This window comes from Dendrobates tinctorius, unplaced genomic scaffold, assembly GCF_039654945.1.
Source record: "Dendrobates tinctorius isolate UK_male_01 unplaced genomic scaffold, ASM3965494v1 ptg000016l, whole genome shotgun sequence".
NCBI lineage: Eukaryota > Metazoa > Chordata > Amphibia > Anura > Dendrobatidae > Dendrobates > Dendrobates tinctorius.
The window spans coordinates 16,794,990-16,818,053 of NW_027361684.1; the positions used below are offsets into that span (position 1 = coordinate 16,794,990).

Genomic DNA, 23,064 nt, shown 5'->3' on the forward strand with positions numbered 1-23,064 from the left:
TGTATGTAGCATGTAGTATGTATGTAGTATGTATGTAGTATTTTTTTTTTAACATTTAACACATTAGCCGGATGATGGGACTACTACTGTCCCATCATTGGCTAATGTGTCAATCACTGTCATGGTAGCTGGCATCGCCAGATGGGACTTGTAGTCCCATCGGACGATGCTTGCACAGACCCCCGGACATCAGCACAGCCCCCCGGCAGGCCGGCACAGCCCCCCGGCAGGCCGGTACAGACCCCCACAGGGTGCACAGACCACCGGCAGGCCGGCACAGCCCCCCGGCAGGCCGGTACCGACCCCGGGCAGTCCACACAGCCCCCCGGCAGAGACCCCCGGAAGGCCCGAAATGACGGCGCATCATGATGCGCACACACCGCGCATCATGATGACGTCAGGCCGTCAATCAACTTTGAACTTCCGATTCCGATGCCGAATTCCGATATTGAAAAAATATCGGAAGTCGGTATCGGAATTCCGATACAGCAAGTATCGGCCGATACCCGATACTTGCGGTATCGGAATGCTCAACACTAGCCGCAACTCAATGGGAAAAAAAACCGATCCGCCAAGCAAAATGGGAGATCCGTTTTTTGCAAAACGGCGGATTTTGACTGATGGTAACACACGGATGTGTGAAACAGGCCTAAGTTACACAGCTTCAAAACCGCAGCAAATCCCGGACGTGTGCACATTACCGTGCGTCTATAATCCTGCCAGGCAAACAGGGCCCTGATGGAGATGCACATCGGACCCATGAGGACCCGCAGGTGCTAGCGCACCACAGGCCGAGCACGGACACCGCGGCCTCCCCGCCTCCTCCTCACATGATGCCGCGCTCGGCCCCCTCTCACTTCCTGTTCCCGGGATAGTGGCTCCGGAGGAGGAGGGACCTCCATGCTCCCCCGGATCGGTGTGACAGTGTCAGGCGCCGGTTGGCCGGTGTCGGTGGCCCGGGTTCCCGGGTAGGCACCATGCCCATCATCTCCGCGGTGCTGCTGGCGCTGCTGCTCCTGGCGGTGTGCGCCCTGCTGCTAGGACGGTGGGTACCGGGGGCAGAGCGGGGCCTGGGGCTGCCGGGAGGAGCTGTCAGACGTGGCGCTGAGCGGTGACTGCTGCTGTCTCTCTGACCCCTGACGGGGGGCATCGGCACTGCTCCGGGCACAGCCCCCGGCGGGGGCATCGGCACTGCTCCGGGCACAGCCCCCGACGGGGGGCATCGGCACTGCTCCGGGCACAGCCCCTGACGGGGGGCATCGGCACTGCTCCGGGCACAGCCCCCGGCGGGGGCATCGGCACTGCTCCGGGCACAGCCCCTGACGGGGGGCATCGGCACTGCTCCGGGCACAGCCCCTGACGGGGGGCATCGGCACTGCTCCGGGCACAGCCCCCGGCGGGGGCATCGGCACTGCTCCGGGCACAGCCCCTGACGGGGGGCATCGGCACTGCTCCGGGCACAGCCCCTGACGGGGGGCATCGGCACTGCTCCGGGCACAGCCCCTGACGGGGGGCATCGGCACTGCTCCGGGCACAGCCCCTGACGGGGGGCATCGGCACTGCTCCGGGCACAGCCCCTGACGGGGGGCATCGGCACTGCTCCGGGCACAGCCCCTGACGGGGGGCATCAGTACTGCTCCGAGCACAGCCCCTGACGGGGGCATCGGCACTGCTCCGGGCACAGCCCCTGACGGGGGGCATCGGCACTGCTCCGGGCACAGCCCCTGACGGGGGGCATCAGTACTGCTCCGAGCACAGCCCCTGACGGGGGCATCGGCACTGCTCCGGGCACAGCCCCTGACGGGGGCATCGGTACTGCTCCGGGCACAGCCCCCGGCGGGGGCATCGGCACTGCTCCGGGCACAGCCCCTGACTGGGGCATCGGCACTGCTCCGGGCACAGCCCCTGACGGGGGCATCGGCACTGCTCCGGGCACAGCCCCTGACAGGAGGATGCCTCATACATGCAGCTTACAGCCCATATGTACAGCGTGTATCACCCCTATATAACACATATCCCCCTATACAGCGTGTGTCACCCCTATATAACACACATCCCCCTATACAGCGTGTCACCCCTATATAACACACATCCCCCTATACAGCGTGTGTCACCCCTATATAACACACATCCCCCTATACAGCGTGTGTCACCCCTATATAACACACATCCCCCTATACATCGTGTGTCACCCCTATATAACACACATCCCCCTATACAGCGTGTGTCACCCCTATATAACACATATCCCCCTATACAGCGTGTCACCCCTATATAACACCTATGCCCCATACAGCGTGTGTCCCCTATTTAAAACCTACCCCATATATAGCGTGTGTCCCCCATATGTAACATATCCCCCTATACAGCGTGTCCACCCTATATAACACCTACCCCATATACATGTATCCCCCCATATGTACCATGGATACCCATGTATAACACCTACCCCCACATAAAACTTGTATCGCCATCATATGTAACACTTGTCCTCCTCCTCCCCTATTTAGTGTGTACCCCCCATATTCCCATCACATCTCACTATATGTATCTCCTATCCCGCTGTATACTTATTTTTGAGATATGTATGTTCTCCAGTATAAACCTCACACATCCCGCTCTACATATTGCCTGTAACCCAGTATATATAGGTGATGTTTATAATGGGTACTAGATGGTGGCCCGATTCTATCGCATCGGGTATTCTAGAGTCTCTGTTAAAATAAAAAATAGTTATATACTCACCTCCCAACGGCCCCCGGACTCTTTTTCTCTCCTCTCCATGCTCCCGTCATCTTCCGGTTCCAGTAATGCTTTGCGCGAAACACCGCTGATGACGTCACACTCTCGCGAGAGTGACGTCATCTTCAGCCCTTCTCGCTAAGCATTACTGGAACCGGAAGATACCGGGCGCGTGGTGAGAGGAGGGACAGAGTCTGGTGGTCGTCGAAAGGTGAGTATATAACTATTTTTTATTTTAACAGAGACTCTAAAATACCCGATGCGATAGAATCGGGCCACCATCTAGTGTATTATACTCCTGTTACACCCGGAGCTGCTGTCACTGTTCTGCTGTAACCTAATGTATTGTACTCCAGTTAGTCCCAGAGCTGCAGTCACTTCTGCTTTTACCTAATGTATTGTAGTCCAGTTACACCCAGAGCTGCAGTCACCATTCTGCTCTTACCTAATGTATTATACTCCTGTTACAGCCAGAGCTGCAGTCACCGTTCTTCTCTTACCTAATGTATTGTACGCAAGTTACACCCAGAGCTGCAGTCACTGTTCTACTGTTACCTAATGTATTGTACTCCAGTTACACCCAGATCTGCAGTCACTGTTCTGCTGTTACCTACTGTATTGTACTCCAGTTAGTCCCAGAGCTGCAGTCACTTCTGCTTTTACCTAATGTATTGTAGTCCAGTTACACCCAGAGCTGCAGTCACCATTCTGCTCTTACCTAATGTATTATACTCCTGTTACAGCCAGAGCTGCAGTCACCGTTCTGCTCTTACCAAATGTATTATACTCCTGTTACAGCCAGAGCTGCAGTCACTGTTCAGATCTTACCTAATGTATTGTATGCAAGTTACACCCAGAGCTGCAGTCACTTTTCTGCTCTTACCTAATGTATTGTAGTCCAGTTACACCCAGAGCTGCAGTCACCATTCTGCTCTTACCTAATGTATTATACTCCTGTTACAGCCAGAGCTGCAGTCACTGTTCAGATCTTACCTAATGTATTGTATGCAAGTTACACCCAGAGCTGCAGTCACTTTTCTGCTCTTACCTAATGTATATGTACAGGACTGTGCCTGTGTAATGAGAGACGCAGCAGTGATGCCTTTAATGGCTGTAATGTGCCTGTACAATAAGCGATGTGGCCGTGTTGCAGCGACGACTAAGCGACTGTTGCTGATTGGTCACGGCCTAACTGCCGCGACCAATCAGCGACGCAGGATTTCGGTTACAGACAGACATGATAAGACAATTATATATATATATACACTCACTGGCCACTTTATTAGGTACACCATGCTAGTAAGGGGTTGGACCCCCTTTTGCCTTCAGAACTGCCTCAATTATTCGTGGCAGAGATTCAACAAGGTGCTGGAAGCATTCCTCAGAGATTTTGGACCATATTGACATGATGGCATCACACAGTTGGCGCAGATTTGTCGGCTGCACATCCCTGATGCGAATCTCCCGTTCCACCACATCCCAAAGATGCTCTATTGGATTGAGATCTGGTGACTGAGGAGGCCATTTGAGTACAGTAAACTCATTGTCATGTTCAAGAAACCAATCTGAGATGATTCGAGCTTTATGACATGGCGCATTATCCTGCTGAAAGTAGCCATCAGATGTTGGGTACATTGTGGTCATAAAGGGATGGACATGGTCAGCAACAATACTCAGGTAGGCTGTGGCGTTGCAACGATGCTCAATTGGTACCAAGGGGCCCAAAGAGTGCCAAGAAAAAATTCCCCACACCATGACACCACCACCACCAGCCTGAACCGTTGATACAAGGCAGGATGGATCCATGCTTTCATGTTGTTTACGCCAAATTCTGACCCTACCATCCGAATGTCGCAGCAGAAATCGAGACTCATCAGACCAGGCAACGTTTTTCCAATCTTCTACTGTCCAATTTCGATGAGCTTGTGCAAATTGTAGCCTCAGTTTCCTGTTCTTAGCTGAGAGGAGTGGTACCCAGTGTGGTCTTCTGCTGCTGTAGCCCATCTGCCTCAAAGTTCGACGCACTGTGCGTTCAGAGATGCTCTTCTGCCTACCTTGGTTGTAACGGGTGGCAATTTGAGTCACTGTTGCCTTTCTATCAGCTCGAACCAGTCTGCCCATTCTCCTCTGACCTCTGGCATCAACAAGGCATTTCCGGCCACAGAACTGCCGCTCACTGGATTTTTTTTCTTTTTCGGACCATTCTCTGTAAACCCTAGAGATGGTTGTGCGTGAAAATCCCAGTAGATCAGCAGTTTCTGAAATACTCAGACCAGCCCTTCTGGCACCAACAATCATGCCACGTTCAAAGGCACTCAAATCACCTTTCTTCCCCATACTGATGCTCGGTTTGAACTGCAGGAGATTGTCTTGACCATGTCTACATGCCTAAATGCACTGAGTTGCCGCCATGTGATTGGCTGATTAGAAATTAAGTCTTAACACACAGTTGGACAGGTGTACCTAATAAAGTGGCCAGTGAGTGTAGATGGTTCTTATTGTGCTGTGTGCAGGCCTCCCGTCCCACTTTGTTATCCGCCATGCTCGGGTGCTAGCGGAGTGTCTTTGGTGTGCTCGAAAAAACATGTTACAGCCCCCACGGCTGTTAGACAGCAGCAACACCTGCAGGGACGGCCTGTTTGTTATGTGATCACTGCATATGTTGCGGCTGGCTAACAGCCGGGATACAGGCAGCCACGGGGACTCTAACATATTTTTGAGCACCTGAGCGTACCCGGATAACACCTCACCATAGCTCTCTCACCTGTGTACATCGCCCGTCCCGCTGTACACACGTCACCCACCTTGCTTTATACATATTAGTTACCCCCATATGTGTCACCCACGCCCCGTCCTCTCAATTATTTTCCCCTTTCCCTCGGTGTCACCTGGCGGAGGTAGAAGTGGACAGCAGTTTCTGACAAGCCCACAGCCAGTTTTCCATTTTCCCGTGTTCTTCACCTTGTGCAGAGACTGCAGGCGTTTTGGGCTGTGGGTATGGCTGCACCTTTGTGTACCGCGGGTCCACCCTGTGCCTCACACAATGCTGGGCTGTGGGTATGGGTGCACCTCTGTGTACCGGGGTCCACCCTGTGCCTCACACAATGCTGGGCTGTGGGTATGGCTGCACCTTTGTGTACCGCGGGTCCACCCTGTGCCTCACACAATGCTGGGCTGTGGGTATGGCTGCACCTTTGTGTACCGCGGGTCCACCCTGTGCCTCACACAATGCTGGGCTGCTGATAAGGGTGCACCTCTGTGTACCGGGGTCCGCCCTGTGCCTCACACAATGCTGGGCTGTGGGTATGGGTGCACCTCTGTACCGCGGGTCCACCCTGTGCCTCACACAATGCTGGGCTGCTGATAAGGGTGCACCTCTGTGTACCGGGGTCCTCCCTGTGCCTCACACAATGCTGGGCTGTGGGTATGGGTGCACCTCTGTACCGCGGGTCCACCCTGTGCCTCACACAATGCTGGGCTGCTGATAAGGGTGCACCTCTGTGTACCGGGGTCCTCCCTGTGCCTCACACAATGCTGGGCTGTGGGTATGGGTGCACCTCTGTACCGCGGGTCCACCCTGTGCCTCACACAATGCTCGGCTGTGGATATGGATGCACCTCTGTGTACCGGAGTCCACCCTGTGCCTCACACAATGCTGGGCTGTGGGTATGGGTGCACCTCTGTACCGCAGGTCCACCCTGTGCCTCACACAATGCTGGGCTGTGGATATGGATGCACCTCTGTGTACCGGAGTCCACCCTGTGCCTCACACAATGCTGGGCTGTGGGTATGGGTGCACCTCTGTACCGCGGGTCCACCCTGTGCCTCACACAATGCTGGGCTGTGGATATGGATGCACCTCTGTGTACCGGGGTCCACCCTGTGCCTCACACAATGCTGGGCTGTGGATATGGATGCACCTCTGTGTACCGGGGACCACCCTGTGCCTCACACAATGCTGGGCTGTGGGTATGGGTGCGCCTCTGTGTACCGCGGGTGCACCCTGAGCCTCACACAATGCTGGGCTGTGGATATGGGTGCACCTCTGTGTACCGTGGGTGCACCCTGAGCCTCACACAATGCTGGGCTGTGCTCCTCATGTTGACACAAGGCCTTTCTCTGGGTCACCGGTGCTGCGCACACAGGACAGATCACGGCACAGTCCGCAGCACTTTCTCTGCTTCTTCACCATTAGTTTATGTTCACACTGAGTTTTTTATGTGGATTTTGAAATGGATCGGCTTCAATATCAAAGTGTATCATAAACACCAGTGTGAACAAAGCCGTGTAGGGACGCCGTGGTCAGTCGCGTCCTGAATCCGCCGTGTGAAGCAGACACTGTCCGCATTATGGCAGTTGGGTGTGTTTTATGTGGAAAAGCTGCGGCATGTCAGAGAAAAGTGTCATGGACCTGAGTGGTCCGGAGGAGCCCCCCGGCCAGCGTCTCCCCACTCCTCACTGAGTGTATAGGAAGAGATCTGTCAGTCTGAGGCGCAGGATAGTGGGAAGCTGCAGAGGACGTCATCGGACCCCTCCAGTCCCCGGTCACATCTTCAAACCTTTTTTCTGATTATTTTTTTATCCCCCGATGGGCCACTTTTATCCATGTTACAAAATATAGCAGCAGGTCAGATGTCGGACGGCCGCTCCATGCATTCTCTATAGGTCTGCCAGAAAAAGCAAAGCGCAGCCCTATAGGAGATGAGTGGAGCGGCCGTCCAGCGTGCGCAGTGCCCCTCCATTCTAAAGGGGGTGTAAGCTCCCTGTGCTGCCGATCGGTGCAGGTTACAGAGGTCGGCCCTCCACTGATCAACAAGTTATCATCACCAATCCCATGGATAGGTGATCACTAGTGATGAGCGAGTATACTCGTTGCTCGGGTGGTCTCCGAGTATTTTGGCGTGCTCGGAGATTTCGTTTTCGGCGTCTCAGCTGCATAATTTGTGGCTGCTAGACATCTTGAATACATGTGGGGATTCCCTAACAAACAGGCATTCCACACATGTATATTCAGCCTGTCTACAAGTCGCAATACATGCAGCTGAGACAACGAAATCTAAACCTCCGAGCACGCCAAAATACTCGGAGACCACCCGAGCAACGAGTATACCCGCTCATCACTAGTGATCATTTGTTTTCACTGAACAACCTCTCTAATGTTTCAAGTTTTGGCCGGGGAGGTCCACCCTTGTAGTGTCTATGGCGGTCCCTTTAGTACCTAAGAGGTGTTCCCTCTTCAACGTTCATTCACAGTGATGGCTCCTTCCCTTACCCCTATCACTCCAATTGTTGGAGTACACGGCCCTTCTTTTTCTTTGGAGGTACAGCAATGCCACTCTCACTGCCTCAATGATAAAAACAGGCCCTCAACTTCCCTTCCCCAGCAGTCGCAGCAGTCTCCTGCACTCTCCCAGTATTCTAGCAGACTCCCTAGTAGTCACAGCAGTTACTTCCAGATCCCCAGAAATCACAGTATCCCCTCTATCTTCACAGTAATCTCAGAAGCCCCCCTACATCTGTGGTTGTCACTGCCTCGGCCCCTATTTTGTGTGCATTCGTAGCGGTACGTCATCCCACGTCCCTAGCAGACACAGATGGACTCGCAGCTCTCTCTCCTGGTAGTCACATGGCTAATGTCAGTGACAACCAAGGAGCCAGGCCCACTTGTTAGGGCTGATTTTGTCAGTAGCCAGGACCCCCTGGCCCAGTAATGTGTCAGGAGTGCGGAGGTTATCGGTGGGAATCGCCCTGCTCTGCGCGTAGCAGAAATAAAAAAGTGGTTACATTGTGTGTGAGTTGGTGGATTCCACGTGTGTGCGCGCTGTCGTCACACCGCTTCCATTGTAATGCTTTGTATGGCCGCCTGACGCCCCGCGCACTTGACATGTACTTCTTACCGCGGTAGATGGATGTGCGGATCCTAAAACTCCGATACACTGGACACTGAATTTGCAGCTTACGTTGTTTTTTTTTGTTTTTTTTGTTTCCTTATTTTTTATAGAGTCCGCCTAAAGGCAATCTGTCAGCACAAAGTGACCGTTCTGATTCTGACCCAGCACTGGCTGCTCCTTTCCACTTGTTTTCCATCTTTCTCTGCCCTCCTCTTACTTCATTGACATAGATGGATTTACTGGAGGCAGCGAAAGGAAACCATGCGGAGGGAAGGCGCAGTGAATTCCTACGGCAAACCAAGCGTTCACTCAGCGCCTCTACTTGGTTTGATCTTTTCTTTTTTTGTGTGGACAGGATCCCTTAATTTTTTTTTATCACTTAAATGATTTTACATGTTTTACTCCCAAGACGTCACCCCACTAAGGGCACTGATGCCACATAACGTATCCTCTCAACGAGGGTCCCACCTTCTCCGATGCCATCATTCGCTAGAAGAAAATGGCAATGATGCTGAAAGAAACCGTGTAAACTTGCTTCCTGCGAGCTCTCGTTGACTTTTTTTTTTTTGGAGGTGGATGGACCCCTGTTGATTTTTATCCTCTATGCATTGACCCTTCACTGTACTTTTGGAAGCTGTAATGGCTGTCACTCAGCTCTGCAAGTAAAAGACATAATTAAAGAGTACTAGCTTGGCCCGTGTGAAATTTTCGCACATTGGTCATCGGGGGCGCAGGCAATTTCAGAAAAAGCAAGCTGGTCAAATGTAAATGTAGCTTGGTAATGCCGTAAACTGTTTTGATAAGTAGAGGCCAAAAAATGTTTTCCGGTTGAGGTGCCGCCTGCAGGTCATTGTGTCTTTCTGCAGGTTTATGAAAATGAATGTTTAAACTATATTTAGTGATACATTTGTGAATGTATGGTTTGTTTGGCTGTTTTCTTGCTGAAGGGAGCAAGTTTACCTTTCAAATGGTGTATCGTGTGTGGGGGGCGAAGTAATCAGCGAAAAAGCAGTGCATGTTTGGTAGTGTGCTTTGGGGTACTGTGGTGCCACCTGCAGGTCATTTTTCCTTACTGCAGGTTTATGAAAATTAATGTTTAAACTGTGTTTTTTTTATCAAATTGTGGATGTGTAGTTTGTTTGGCTATTTTCTTGCTGAAGGGGGCAAGTTTACCTTTCAAATGTATCATTTGTGCGTGTGGGTGCAGTATGAACAGGGATACAAAGGAATCACCGAAAAACAGGGTTTAGAAATAATAGAATAGATTTTCTGTCTGAAAAAAGTTTTACATTCATTTTATGTGACTGCAGAATTGTGACAATGTGAAATTCTCACACTGTCATGACCGTTCCTGAACAGGTTCAGTCTTTGCTCTGTGCATGGAGAGCAGTGCCGGTACTGACTGACAGCAGCTCAGTATTAGGGCCGGCTGTCAGTCAGTGCTGGGGGCGCAGTTACATCCGTCGCTCTCTATACACAGAGTGGTGACTGAAACCCAAGGGGAATAAAGTGGGTGCTTAAGTGCGGCCGCCAGGCAGGTTCACAACACTTAACCTGCAGATTAACCCCATCTCTGCAGGTAATAGCATTTTTTCATGAGACAGGTTCCCTTTAAGAAAAATTAATGTATTTATCTACTTTTTGGAATAATGTAACAGATCAGGATTGTATTTAATGTAGGGGTTGCAGGTGGAAAGATCTGCTACCTTGTATCCTTGTGCTAATGAATGTGTCCCATCCGTAGATGGCTGCTTTATCGCCTGGCCAGTAGCTGGTGTCAGAGGAAACTTGGCGCGGAGCTGAGAATCGGAAGCCTCGGGTTCTTCTGGTTTCAGAACATCAGTTTGAAGTTTGGGAAGCAGCAGCAGCAAACCCTGGTGAGTTGTGTATCCGGAGATGTGAGGGGAACAGGGATTGCACTTCCTAACTACATTTTCCATTAAGGCTAGGTAGATAAGGAGCATCACTCATGGACTCGGCCTGATGATTCCTTCTTTCCTGTGACGTGAATGTTCTTGTTTTCCGTCTGTGTATAGTGGTGTAATCAGGACACCAGATCTAGGATTGTAGCCTGCAGCTATATATGAGCTGGGCCGTCTTATAATGCAGCTTACAATTATTATTTGGAGTAAATATACTGTAGATGGGGGGCACACTGTTACAGCAATTTTTAAAATAGTTTTCCCAGACATTCATAGAATAACTACAGTATATGCCATAAATGTCTGATGACTGTAGGGCCCACATCGGGGATAGGCCCTCGTCTTGGGCATCTGGTGATGAAAATGTGGCCCCCGCATGCACAGCACGCAACGTACATTTCTGTTTGAGTTCTGAAAATGGCTGATGAGACTTGCTTTGCCTTTTTAAAAAAAAAAAAAAAAAAAGCCTTGCAGCGCTGGGGTCCTGGGTTCGAATCCGACCAAGGACAACATCTGCCAGGAGTTTTTATGCTCTCCCTGTGTTTGCGTGGGTTTCCTCCGGGTACTCCGGTTTCCTCCCACACTCCAAAGACATACTGATAGGGAATTTAGATTGTGAGCCCCATCGGGGACAGTGATAATGTGTGCAAACTGTAAAGCGCTGAGGAATATGTTAGCGCTATATAAAAATAAAGATTATTATAAACACCCGTAAGGGTGAATGGAGAGACCTGCAAATGTGTTTTCACCTCTTTATTCAAATCACCGCAATATAGGGCCCCATTCAGACAATTTTTGGTTTCAGATGGGACCCACATCTGTCAGATGATAATGGCATATTTTGTGGTTATGACCGAGGGGTGGGCTACATCTTTTAAAGGGTTTTTTAAATACTTTTATATTGGTGATCTATCCTTGGCCTAGATCATCAATGTCAGATTGGTAGGGGTCCGACATCTAACACCTCCACCCAATAGCCGGATGTAAGCAATGTACTGTGCTGAACACCACAGCTTCACAAACTGTGTAGTGTCTGCTGCCGGGTACTGCAGATCAGCTACTGTTGAAGACAATAGGAGCTTGGGTGCAGCACCCACTAAACTGTGCCCCAAGCTTTGCTATTCCACTGCATACAGTTTTACCTCCACCCTCTGCCAGAGGTGATAACAGCTGAAGGGTTCATGCAGAGGTCTGTGGATCTCAGTCCAAGCACAGACCACAATGCATAGACTGGCCGCGGGTCTCCAAACCTGAGTATAACAGTGTCTTATAGGTCTATGAGGATGGCACACTCGGGTCGTGAGAGCTATGGCCAGTCCAGGCATTGTGATCCATCTTTGGACCCATTTGCATGAGCCCTAAGGACAAGTAAGGGCCCCGTTACACTTAGCGATGCACCAGCGATCCCGACAACGATATGACGCGGTCAGGATCGCTGGTGCATCGCTAAGTGGTCGCTAGTGAGCTGCCACACAGGCAGATCTTACCAGCGACATAGCAGCGGTCGGGGGTCGCTACTTGCCTGTCATACGAGGCGATGAAGACGTCCACGCGTCGCTTGTCGGCGCCACAGGATGACGAGAAACGGCCCAGGACCTTTTCGCGCGATCAGCGATAACCAGCGGGGGAGCCGGTCAGAGGTGTCACATATAGCGATATCGCTAGCAATATCGCTGCTGCGTCACAAAACCAGTGACGTTATAGCCATATTGCTAGCGATATCGCTATGTGTAACGGGCCCTTTACAGGTATGAAAGTGGACAACCCCATTATGTAGACAATTGTAAAATAATTTATATCTTATCTAGACAGCATTTGACCATTTGTTTTACTTTTTTTTTTTTTTCCTTCTGTTGTGAAAGTTTCGGTCTTTTGTACATTGTACCAGTGTTGTATTACTTTCCCTAATTACACACTATTACCAAAAATCTTATAAAGTGTCAGCATGTTGGACGAGGTTCTTCATTTCAGATGGTACAAGTAGTAAAAACACAGATCCTTGCCTCAAAAACTGGATTTTATATCATGTCTAAAACTGTTGATGTTGAGAATGAATTTAACTCTTGCGCTATCCAGAGATATGGTGCAGCACGAGAAAAGTCTGGGAGTGGAGGTCACTGATTTGTGGAGGAGTATCCTAGATTCTTGACAGAACATAGATCGATTTTAAGGAAATCGGCCATTGCACAAACCACTTTTTAGTCATAGCTCTGTGTTTGCATTATTCAAAAGATCAGGTTGGGCGTCATTAAGCGGGAGTCACACATAGCGATCTCGGTAGCGAGATCGCTGCTGAGTCACAACTTTTGTGACGTAACAGCGATCTCACCAGCGAGATCGCTGTGTGTGACAGCGATCAGCGAGCGGCCCCCCTGCCGGGATCGCTGCAAGAAACCTAGTCTGGACATTTCTTTGGTCGCTGGTCTCCCGCTGGCCAGCACGCATCGCTGTGTGTGACAGGCGGGAGACCAGCGATCAGCTGTAAAAAATAGAATTAAAATAAAAAATATTGTTATTCTCACCTTCCGACGTCCCACGCAGCCATCCTCTCTCCACGCTCTGTTCCCAGTAATCCTTTGCACGAATGACCGCGAGACTTTGTTATCCCTCGAGACCGTGACGTCTCGCGATCATTCTTGCAAAGGATCACTGGGACCGGAGCGTGGAGAGAGGATGGCTGCGTGGGACGTCGGAAGGTGAGAATAACTATATTTCTCGGTCGCCTTATTGGGGGACACAGAGACCATGGGTGTATGCTGCTGCCACTAGGAGGCTGACACTATGCACAAAAAAAGTTAGCTCCTCCTCCGCAGTGTACACCCCACCGACCGGCAGGGAATTCCTCAGTTTAGCTTAGTGTCAGTAGGAGGTGGACACGGGTCTTTCATTAGACCCTTATCTACCTCAGTGTGCGTCGTTCCTTTTCAGGTTTCCGGAGGGATACAGTGTGAAGAGTCACAACTGTACTCCCACAAAGAGACTATGAGTACGGCGTGTACTGCCACCCCGTATCCTCATAGCTCTCCGTGCGGACCAGAAGCTCGGCGCAGATGCGGGCCAGCGACGGATGGTCCTTGCCAAACGCCTCCCACCCACTCGCCCACCAGAGCCTGTCGGTCGGAAGAGGCGCAGACACGGGAAAGATTAACAGACAGCGTTGGATAAAGAAGGTACCTTTATTGGAGCAGAGGCGCGGCGCACGGAGCAAACCACCGCAAGGATACATTGGAGCGGCACCAAGGCAGCGCTGCAGGATGCGGCCCGCGCCTTCGACGGTCGCCGCATTTCACCTAGGCCCCGACTGCGGTGCGGGCCTTGTCTCCCCCCCGCCTGTATTCATCGGGGGATTCATCTTCCGGCGCGGTTCTGGCGGCATCTTCGTTGTGTGTGGCCGCTGCAGCGTTGCGGCACTTCCGCACCGCCCATTGCTGACAGGCGGCCGCCGTCTCTAATTTAGTCCCCGGCTTCATTTTAGGCCTTCGTGCCCGTCGCGGCCACGCCCCCCACCCACTCATAGGCCGGCTGCGCTCCCGCCCGTTCCTAGGCCCTCCCACCGCCTCTCTTGGCCTGTGGCTGGGTAAGGGGGGTGGTTTCCTTTAGTTCAGTTGGCTAACTCCGCCCTTCTTCTTGGCCCTCCTGATCCGAGTTTTTTCATCCACCTCAGGCTGCCGCCATCTTTGCAGCCTGTCAGCCGGAGACGATAGACAGATGTCAGCTATCCCCTGCTGGGGTCCTGCAATTCTCACAAGCCTGGTACAGCGCTTTGGGGGACACCGGACCGTGAGTAGTTCTGCAACTGCAGACTGACACCCTCCTCTGCCTTTCTGTTCCCCAACCTTCCGGCTTTTCTTCAGGGTCCTTCTGTTCCATCTTTATGTCTAACTCTAAGTCTGAGCGTAGCCGGCCGCCGGCCCCCACGGGCACTCTAGTCCAGTTCTTCGCATGCCCCTCTTGCAATCGCAAACTTCCCTGACCCCGTTCAGGAGCCATCTATTGTGCCACGTGAAAGCGAATTCCCCATCCCTGGCTGGGCCTCGTCTCTTTCACAATCTGTGGCAGACCTCACCAGAGTGTCTCAGTCCCTAGTGGCCGTTCTTGATAGGTTGCCCCTGGACACTTCTGCAGGGTCCAGCAGGTCGCAAGACATTCCATCTGAGCCAGCCAGCAGAAGCCGCAAAAGACCCAGGCAGGATCTCCGGCCGGAATCCTCTCCTGGCCTCACATCCCCACATAGTCCTTCCCAGCAGTCGCCCTCCCGTGCCTCCTCACCCGAGTCAGGTGAAGCGTTTTTAGAGCTGGATTCGGACCAGGACGCGGACATGAAGGTTACAGTACAGAACCTCATTGCTGCGATTCACCACACCTTCGAAATCTCAGACTCCCCTGCGAAATCCTCAGATCAGGAGGTTTCGTTCAGACGGGCAGAAACACCTTCCAGGGTCTTCGCCTCCCACTCTTGAGTTTGGCAAGACTCTTACCAGGGAAAGAGAAAATCCGACCAGGCGCTTTCAAAGAGGGAAGCGCCTCGGCGTACTGGATCCGTTTGCCAAAGAGCTCACCGATAACTGGTCTGCTTCCCCCTCGGTAGACGCACCCGTGTCCAGACTTTCTAACAACACGGTCCTCCCGATTTCAGGTGTGACGTCGTTACAAGATTCTAATGATAGAATTATAGAATCTTTAGCAAAGTCAGCATTTGAAGTGGCTGCAGCGGTGCTAAGCCCAGCCTTCACTTCACTTGGGTAGCGAAGGCCATAGCCACTTGGGCAGAGGATCTCCGCAAGGGCATCCTAGATAAGGCCCAACCAGGGCATTTGGCTGATCAGGCCAACCAGATCTCCCATGCAGGGGATTATCTACTCTCTGCTTCCTTGGATGCCGCGTCCTGCGCAGTTCAGGCGTCAAGCAACATGGTGGCAGTCCGACGTACAATTTGGCTCAAAGCTTGGCAGGCGGATTTCTCTTCAAGAAAGTCCCTTTCCAATCTGCCTTTTCAGGGAGCGCGGCTCTTCGGATCCCAGCTGGACCAGATTATTAAGGACGCCACTGGGGGCACGAGTTCCCTCCTCCCTCAGTCCAAGCCTCGCAGACCTCCGCTAAGACGTCAGTCTCGGCCCTTTCGATCTTTCCGCCGCTTCAATACGGCAGAGAACTTCTCTAACCAACAGAGACCGCAGGCATGCCAGGATAGGAAGAAGGTGCCTTTCAGACCCACTCCTTCCTGGCGATCTCACTCCTCCCAGGTCAGATCCTCCAGGTCCAGATCTGGACGGTCCACATCAGCATGTCTATCAACGGACCCCCGGGGGTCCTTCCCAATTAGGAGGTCGACTCCTTTTCTTCAGAGACGTCTGGCTTGCCTCAGTAGAGGACACTTGGGTCAGGGAAGTTGTATCATCAGGATACAAGATAGACTTAGTTTCTTGTCCCCGGGATCGTTTTTTCGAGTCCCGACCTCCAAAGGATCCTGCCTTAGTTCTGGGGTTCTTTGCGTCCATCTCTTTTCTCCTCAATTCCAGAGTGATTGTGCCCGTTCCCGAATCAGAACGTTTCACAGGATTTTATTCAAACCTGTTTGTGGTACCGAAAGAAGGCGGGACAGTTCGCCCATCTTGGGCCTCAAGTTACTCAACTAGAGAGTCCGACTGCGTCACTTCCGAATGGAGTCTCTTCGGTCGGTAATCGCTTCCATGGAGATGCAGGAGTTCATGTGTTCAATAGACATTCAAGATGCCTATCTACATCTTCCCATATTCTCCGGGCAACAGAAGTTCCTGCGTTGTGCGATTCGCCAGGAACATTACCAGTTCGTTGCACTGCCGTTCGGTCTCGCCACCGCACCCAGAGTATTTACAAAGATCATGGCGGCGTTGATGGCCTTGTTGAGAATCAGAGGTCTCCTTCTCTTTCCGTACCTCGACGACATTCTGATCAAAGCTCCATCCTTTCATCAAGCTCGCCAAAGTCTTACCATCGTCCTCGACACCCTGTCCAATTTCGGGTGGCTTGTCTACAGGAAGAAGCCCTGTCTTGTCCCGACACAACGTCTTGTGTTTCTGGGTCTATTGTTCGACACTCGGCGATCGAGGGCTTTTCTCCCACAAGAAAAAATTGGCTCTCTGCAGCGGGATGTACGATTGTTGCAGATCATATGACTTCCATCTCTCCGAACAACCATGAAAGTCCTGGGAAAGATGGTGGCGGCAATAAAGGCGGTTCCCTTTGCCCATTTTCACTCCAGACCTCTCCAACACGCCATCCTGTCTCGGGGGAACAGGTCTGTCCTTTCCCTGGATCACCCATTTCGACTTTCATACCAGGTCAAGCGGTCACTCAACTGGTGGTTGACGTCACCTCTCATCCTCTTGGGTCGTTCTTTTCTTCCCATTCACTGGCAGACTGTAACAACGGATGCCAGCCTCCTCGGCTGGGGTGCAGTGTTCCACAATCACACTGTTCAGGGTCGATGGTCGACTCAGGAATCAGCTCTGTCGATCAACGTCCTAGAGATACGAGCGATCCATCTGGCTCCCATCCACTGGGAGAGGCTCCTCAGGGGCCTGCCTGTCCGGATTCAGACAGACAATGCCACAGCGGTGGCATATGTCAACCGCCAAGGAGGGACACGAAGTGTCTCAGCCCTGGCAGAAGTGTCCAAGATTATTCATTGGGCAGAGATTTCCGTTCCGACAATTTCCGCGGTACACATTCCCGGCGTAGACAACTGGGCCGCCGATTTTCTCAGCCGCGAGGGTCTCGCGGCGGGAGAATGGTCCCTACATCCGGAAGTGTTTCATCTGCTCTGCCTTCGGTGGGGAACCCCGGATGTAGACCTGCTGGCGTCTCGCCTCAACAGGAAAGTCCCACAGTTTGGTTCCAGGTCTCGAGACCCTCTGGCAGTGGGCGCCGACGCTCTGGCCGTTCCTTGGTCACAGTTTGAACTCCCTATCTGTTCCCTCCCCTGCCTCTTCTTCCCAAGCTGTTGAAGATCAAAGCAGAAGGAATTCCAGTCATTTTCATCGCAGAATTGGCCCAGAAGGTCTTGGTTCGCGGACATTGTCAACCTTCTCGCGGATGCCCCCTGGAAGCTTCCAGACAGGGCAGATCTGCTGTCTCAAGGCACGATTTGCCACCCCAATCCTCGGCCGCTCACTTTAAAGGCGTGGCTGTTGAGACCAAGGTTTTGAAACCGGCAGGATTCTCCGATCAAGTAATTCATACCATGATCCGAGCCAGAAAGCCATCATCTTCCAAAGTCTATTACTATACTTGGAAGACCTATTTCACTTGGTGTAAGGCCAATGTCATCGCGCCCATGTGTTTTTCGCTCCCTTCTGTTCTGGCGTTTCTTCAGGCAGGGCTGGATGCTGGGCTTGCCCTCAGTTCTTTGAAGGGTCAAGTTTCGGCGCTGTTCATTTTATTTCAGAAGACGGCCTCCCGCCCTCAGGTCAAAATCTTTCTTCAGGGCATGGCTCACACGGCTCCTCCGTACCGAGCGCCCGTGGATCCATGGGATCTTAATCTGGTTCTTGAGGTTCTGCAAGGTCCTCCTTTTGAACCTCTCAGGGATGTTTCCCTTTCTCTCCTTTCTTGGAAGGTAGCTTTTCTGGTGGCCATCACTTCCATCCGGCGCCTGTCGGAATTGGCGGCTTTCTTGCCGCTCTCCTTATTTGGTACTTCACCAGGATGAGGTACTTCTGCGGCTTCCGCCCTCTTTCCTTCTGAAGGTGGTGTCCTCTTTTCACCTCAATGAGGATATTGTTCTGCCGTCCTTCTGTCCAAGTCCAACTCATCCTCGGGAGCGGTCCTTGAACAAGCTGGATCTGGTCAGGGCGATGAGAGTCTATCTAGCTAGGATGACTTCCTTGCGAGAGACAGTCTTTTCATCATTCCAGATGGGGCGCGGAAAGGTCACCCAGCTTCAAAGGCCACTATTGCTCGCTGGATCAGATCGGCAATTTTGGAGGCCTACCGGTTTAAGCATTGAGTGGCTCCTCCAGGGATCACAGCGCACTCTACCCAGGCAGTGGGTGCCTCCTAGGCGGTACGCCACAGAGCTTCCGCGCTGCAGCTTTGCAAAGCTGCAACCTTGTCTTCGGTTCACATGTTTGTGAAATTCTACTAAGTCCACACCTACGCTTCGGCGGATGCCAGCCTAGGTAGAAGGATTATGCAGGCTGCGGTGGTGAGTCCGCTGGCCTGATGGAAGTTTGTTTTCCCACCCCAGGGACTGCTTTGGGACGTCCCATGGTCTCTGTGTCCCCCAATAAGGCGACCGAGAAAACAGGATTTTTGGGTTGCTTACCGTAAAATCTGTTTCTCGTAGCCTTCATTGGGGGACACAGCACCCTCCCATGTTCTACAACTCCTGTTCTTGCTTTGGTTGATTGGTTACAGTTGAGTTTTGTTCTGTTTTCAATCTATTCTGTTAATTCTCCTACTGCTTTCTCACTAACTGAGGAATTCCCTGCCGGTCGGTGGGGTGTACACTGCGGAGGAGGAGCTAACTTTTTTTGTGCATAGTGTCAGCCTCCTAGTGGCAGCAGCATACACCCATGGTCTCTGTGTCCCCCAATGAAGGCTACGAGAAACAGATTTTACGGTAAGCAACACAAAAATCCTGTTTTTTTTATTTTAATTCTATTTTTTACAGCGATGGCCAGCGATGCCGGGCGCTCGGCATCACTGTGCTGATCGCTGGTGAAGCTGTCTGTGTGACAGCTCACCAGCAATCACATAGCGACTTACCAGCGATCCTGACACCTTGATATCGTTGTTGGGATCGCTGGTAAGTCGCTATGTGTGACTCCAGCTTTAGACTTCACTCATTGCATCTACTTTAAATAATGCAACAGTATCCACTGAGCACAACCCTGTGATCATCATAGACGTGCTCTTTATTAGTGAAATTTCAACTTTTTTTTTTAATTTTTTTTTTTTTCTAGTATTTTTTTTTGTGTATCCCCCCCATGTACTAGCTGGGATGTCTACATGATCCTCAAGCTGCATGGAGATCGTGCAGCTGCAGAAGTGGGGAGCTGCTATAAGATTCTGCCAGACCCCCATAGACCGTTTCTCACCCTCCCTTTCCCCCTGATTGCTGTATACACAGCACTGAACTAACACTACGGATAGTTCAGGAAACAATGCTTCCTTCCGCCGTCCCAGCAGTCGTGTGATCACCCAGTGCCAGGAAGGTGCAGGAATAGCTGGGACATAGATCAGCTCCGTAGTGTAGTCAGATGGCTAAATTTGCCCTGTAACTGGGGCTAATATGCCAGCACTGCTTATATAGGAAATTGGCAATAAAATTGTATATATTGTAATATTGACACCATGTGTCAAATAAACAAAAAAGAGCACAAAACAAGAAAAACTAAATAAAACAATAAAAAAGTCACTTCTATTCTAAACTGCAGTCTCTATTCCTCCCCCACAAGAAAAAACATATATCCCATATATAATAATGGTAATGGAAAGGGAATGCAGTTTGGAAATAATTTAAGTTTAACTCTGTACTATTTAAAAAAAAAAAAAAAAGGCAAAATAAAAAAAAAATCTGAATATGAAAATTAAAATTTTAAGCCCCAGGTATCGTAAATTTTTTTTTTTTTTTTTTTAAGAAGACGTGAACAAGACTTTAGAAGTCTTTAAAACTTCATGTAGACAAGAAGCCTGAGATGTACATGAGCGTGAATGGGGGAAAGGGCCGGTCTGGAACTGGTTAAATGCCGAGACGAGCAGTAACTTGCAGGCCTGATGGGAGCCTGCTAAAAGCATGCAATGACTAGTTTTCTGGGACGTAGTTTAGGCACCTAAAATAAAAATGATCCTTCAATGTTTTTAATGAATATTTATTTGCCTGTTTTAGGAAATTGACAGTATCTGGATATCTAGCAAGCTGCTGAACCATGAGCTGCCGTAAGTACTGCAATCTGTGGGTGGGTAGGGTGCAGGCAATGCCCGGAGGTTCTGACATGACTGGTGGACAGCCGTTAGTGATGAGCGAACATGCTCGGATAAGGTGTTACCTGAGCATGCTCAGGTGCTAGCTGAGTGTCTTCGGCGTACTCGAATACTATGTTCGAGTCCTTGCGGCTGCATGTCTTGTGGGTGTTCGACAGATGCAACACATACATGATTTGCCTAACAAGCAGACAATCCCTGCATGTGTTGCGGCTATCAAACAGCTGCGAGAAATGCAGCCGCGAGGACTCAAGCATAGTACTCGTGCACGCTGAAGACACTTTATTAGCACCCGAGCATGCTCAGATAACACCTTATCCCAGCACGGTCGCTCATCACTAGTGGCCGTGCATACAGTGAGTTATTGGAGGTTTTAGCAGACAGGTCTCACATTTTGGAAGGTTCGCCCAGACAAGATTAGACATGCAATATTTCTTTAGCTTTTATACCTGGGTAATGCGGACCGCAGGGCTTTCTTACAAGGCAATGGCAGTAAGTTCATCGTGTTTTTTACAATTTACTTCCAGTCACTACTTTGCTCTGTGCTTTGGGGAAGTGCGCATCCGAACGGATCTACAGGGTTTTTCACCACCACAAACGCAGGTCCCTGATGCTGACGTCACATCAGAACATGTTGGGAAAGCGTCCTTTAACCCATCAATCCTGAAAATCTTTTCTCCGGTACGTAACGTCTGCTCAGCTCTGCAGTTCTGACATCTCCGCTTCTTTTTATCTATTTTCCTGTTGTGCTGAAAGTGGAAAGTGCCAGCAGTTTTGATGGTACAAAGCTTCTGACAGGGATAGATAAGTGACCTGCCCAAACTATGCGTTGAGTACTTTAGTTGCACTGTGATTCTAGAAATAACGGTTTCTGGTTCCAACTGTGCCCACAAGTCCATCACCAGCATAGGCTAAAGGGGGTTTTACACATAGCGATATCGCTAGCAATATCGCTAAAGCATCACCGATTTGGTGACGCAGCAGCGTGTCGCTATGTGTGATACTTACCTTCGACCGGCTCGCCCGCTGTCTGTCGCTGATCGCGCAGCTCCATTTCTCGTTGGGCGCTTCCTGCTGGCGCCGACGAGCAACGCATGGACGCGGACGGGATGACGTCTTCATCGCCTCGTCTGAATGGTAAGTAACGACCGCTGTATCACTGCTGCATCGCTGTGAGATCTGCCTGTTGGCAGCTCACTAGCGACCATTTAGCGATGCACCAGCGATCCTGACTGGTCGTATCGTGGTCGGGATCGCTGGTGCATTGCTAAATGTAAAGGGGCTTAATTCCGAAATGCTATCAGATCTCTATAGCCCACGCTGCAAACCCCTTCCATCTCCTCCTGATTGATATCTGTTGCACCCAACCTGTTGCAGCCATCAATCAAGATCAGAAGGGAAGGGTTAAGGAGTGCTCATTACTGACACCAAAGAACATGTCAGGATTCGGGACTGACCCTGGTGCATTTTTCGGAGCAGCTGCACCACAATAAAACTCAAAAAGTCACGGTATGATCTAAAGGCTCCACACAGGTCAGGTTAAGCAGGTCTCCAGGTGTCTATTCTATCCTTGTCAGCAGTTTTGTTCCATCATGACAGGTTCATTTTTAAAGGGGTTGTCCAGTGAATAAAAGTTGTCAGCTATCCACAAGATAGGTGACAACTTCTTGATTGGTGGAACTGCACCGATTGGCAGGGTGGGGAACTTTATTCCCTTTTGACTAGAGCTGCTGTGCTCCTCTGTTACCTGCGCTTCATCCATTCCCTATGGGGCTACGGAGTGTTGCACTTTACTTTTTCAAGCACCCCCATGCAGAATGAATAGAGCATGGACACCTTGTCCTTTGTGGGCCCACGCCCGGGACACCTTGTCCTTTGTGGGCCCACGCCCGGGACACCTTGTCCTTTTGTGGGCCCACGCCCGGGACACCTTGTCCTTTTGTGGGCCCACGCCCGGGACACCTTGTCCTTTTGTGGGCCCACGCCCGGGACACCTTGTCCTTTTGTGGGCCCACGCCCGGGACACCTTGTCCTTTTGTGGGCCCACGCCCGGGACACCTTGTCCTTTTGTGGGCCCACGCCCGGGACACCTTGTCCTTTTGTGGGCCCACGCCCGGGACACCTTGTCCTTTTGTGGGCCCACGCCCGGGACACCTTGTCCTTTTGTGGGCCCACGCCCGGGACACCTTGTCCTTTTGTGGGCCCACGCCCGGGACACCTTGTCCTTTTGTGGGCCCACGCCCGGGACACCTTGGGACTGCCGGGCCTTTCATTTTGCTGCAGTACACGGTACATGGTATCTTGTGACATCATTTCTATTTCCCAAGCAATGGATATAATCTGCCAGGCCGAAGGAAGAGATCAGAGGCAAACAATGAAAGTCATTTTATGTTGGTGTTGAATGACCTTATTACAGTAATAAATTATCATCTTCTGTGGCACAACCAATAAACGAAAAAGGTGCTCCTGGGACACTCGTTAGTTCAGTGATGGTTGGGATCATTAATTGGATTGTCTTGATAGAAATGTTATTGGATCCTCAG

The 23,064-nt window shown here is 51.1% G+C and overlaps 1 protein-coding gene across 2 annotated transcripts in view; it reads left to right on the top strand.

The window, feature by feature from the left end:
• The first annotated feature begins 809 nt into the window (after positions 1–809).
• Positions 810–23,064, top strand: part of BLTP2 (bridge-like lipid transfer protein family member 2) — a 121,862-nt gene continuing 99,607 nt past the window's right edge. Inside the window, exons 1-4 of one of the 2 annotated variants that reach the window (XM_073565523.1) lie at positions 810–1,045; positions 10,378–10,510; positions 20,427–20,476; positions 21,049–21,202. In XM_073565523.1, the coding sequence (XP_073421624.1) occupies positions 978–1,045; positions 10,378–10,510; positions 20,427–20,476; positions 21,049–21,202 (405 nt within the window). In that variant the 5' untranslated portion in view covers positions 810–977. The remainder of the gene's footprint in view (positions 1,046–10,377; positions 10,511–20,426; positions 20,477–21,048; positions 21,203–23,064) is intronic. The other variant, XM_073565524.1, reaches the window with a different exon arrangement.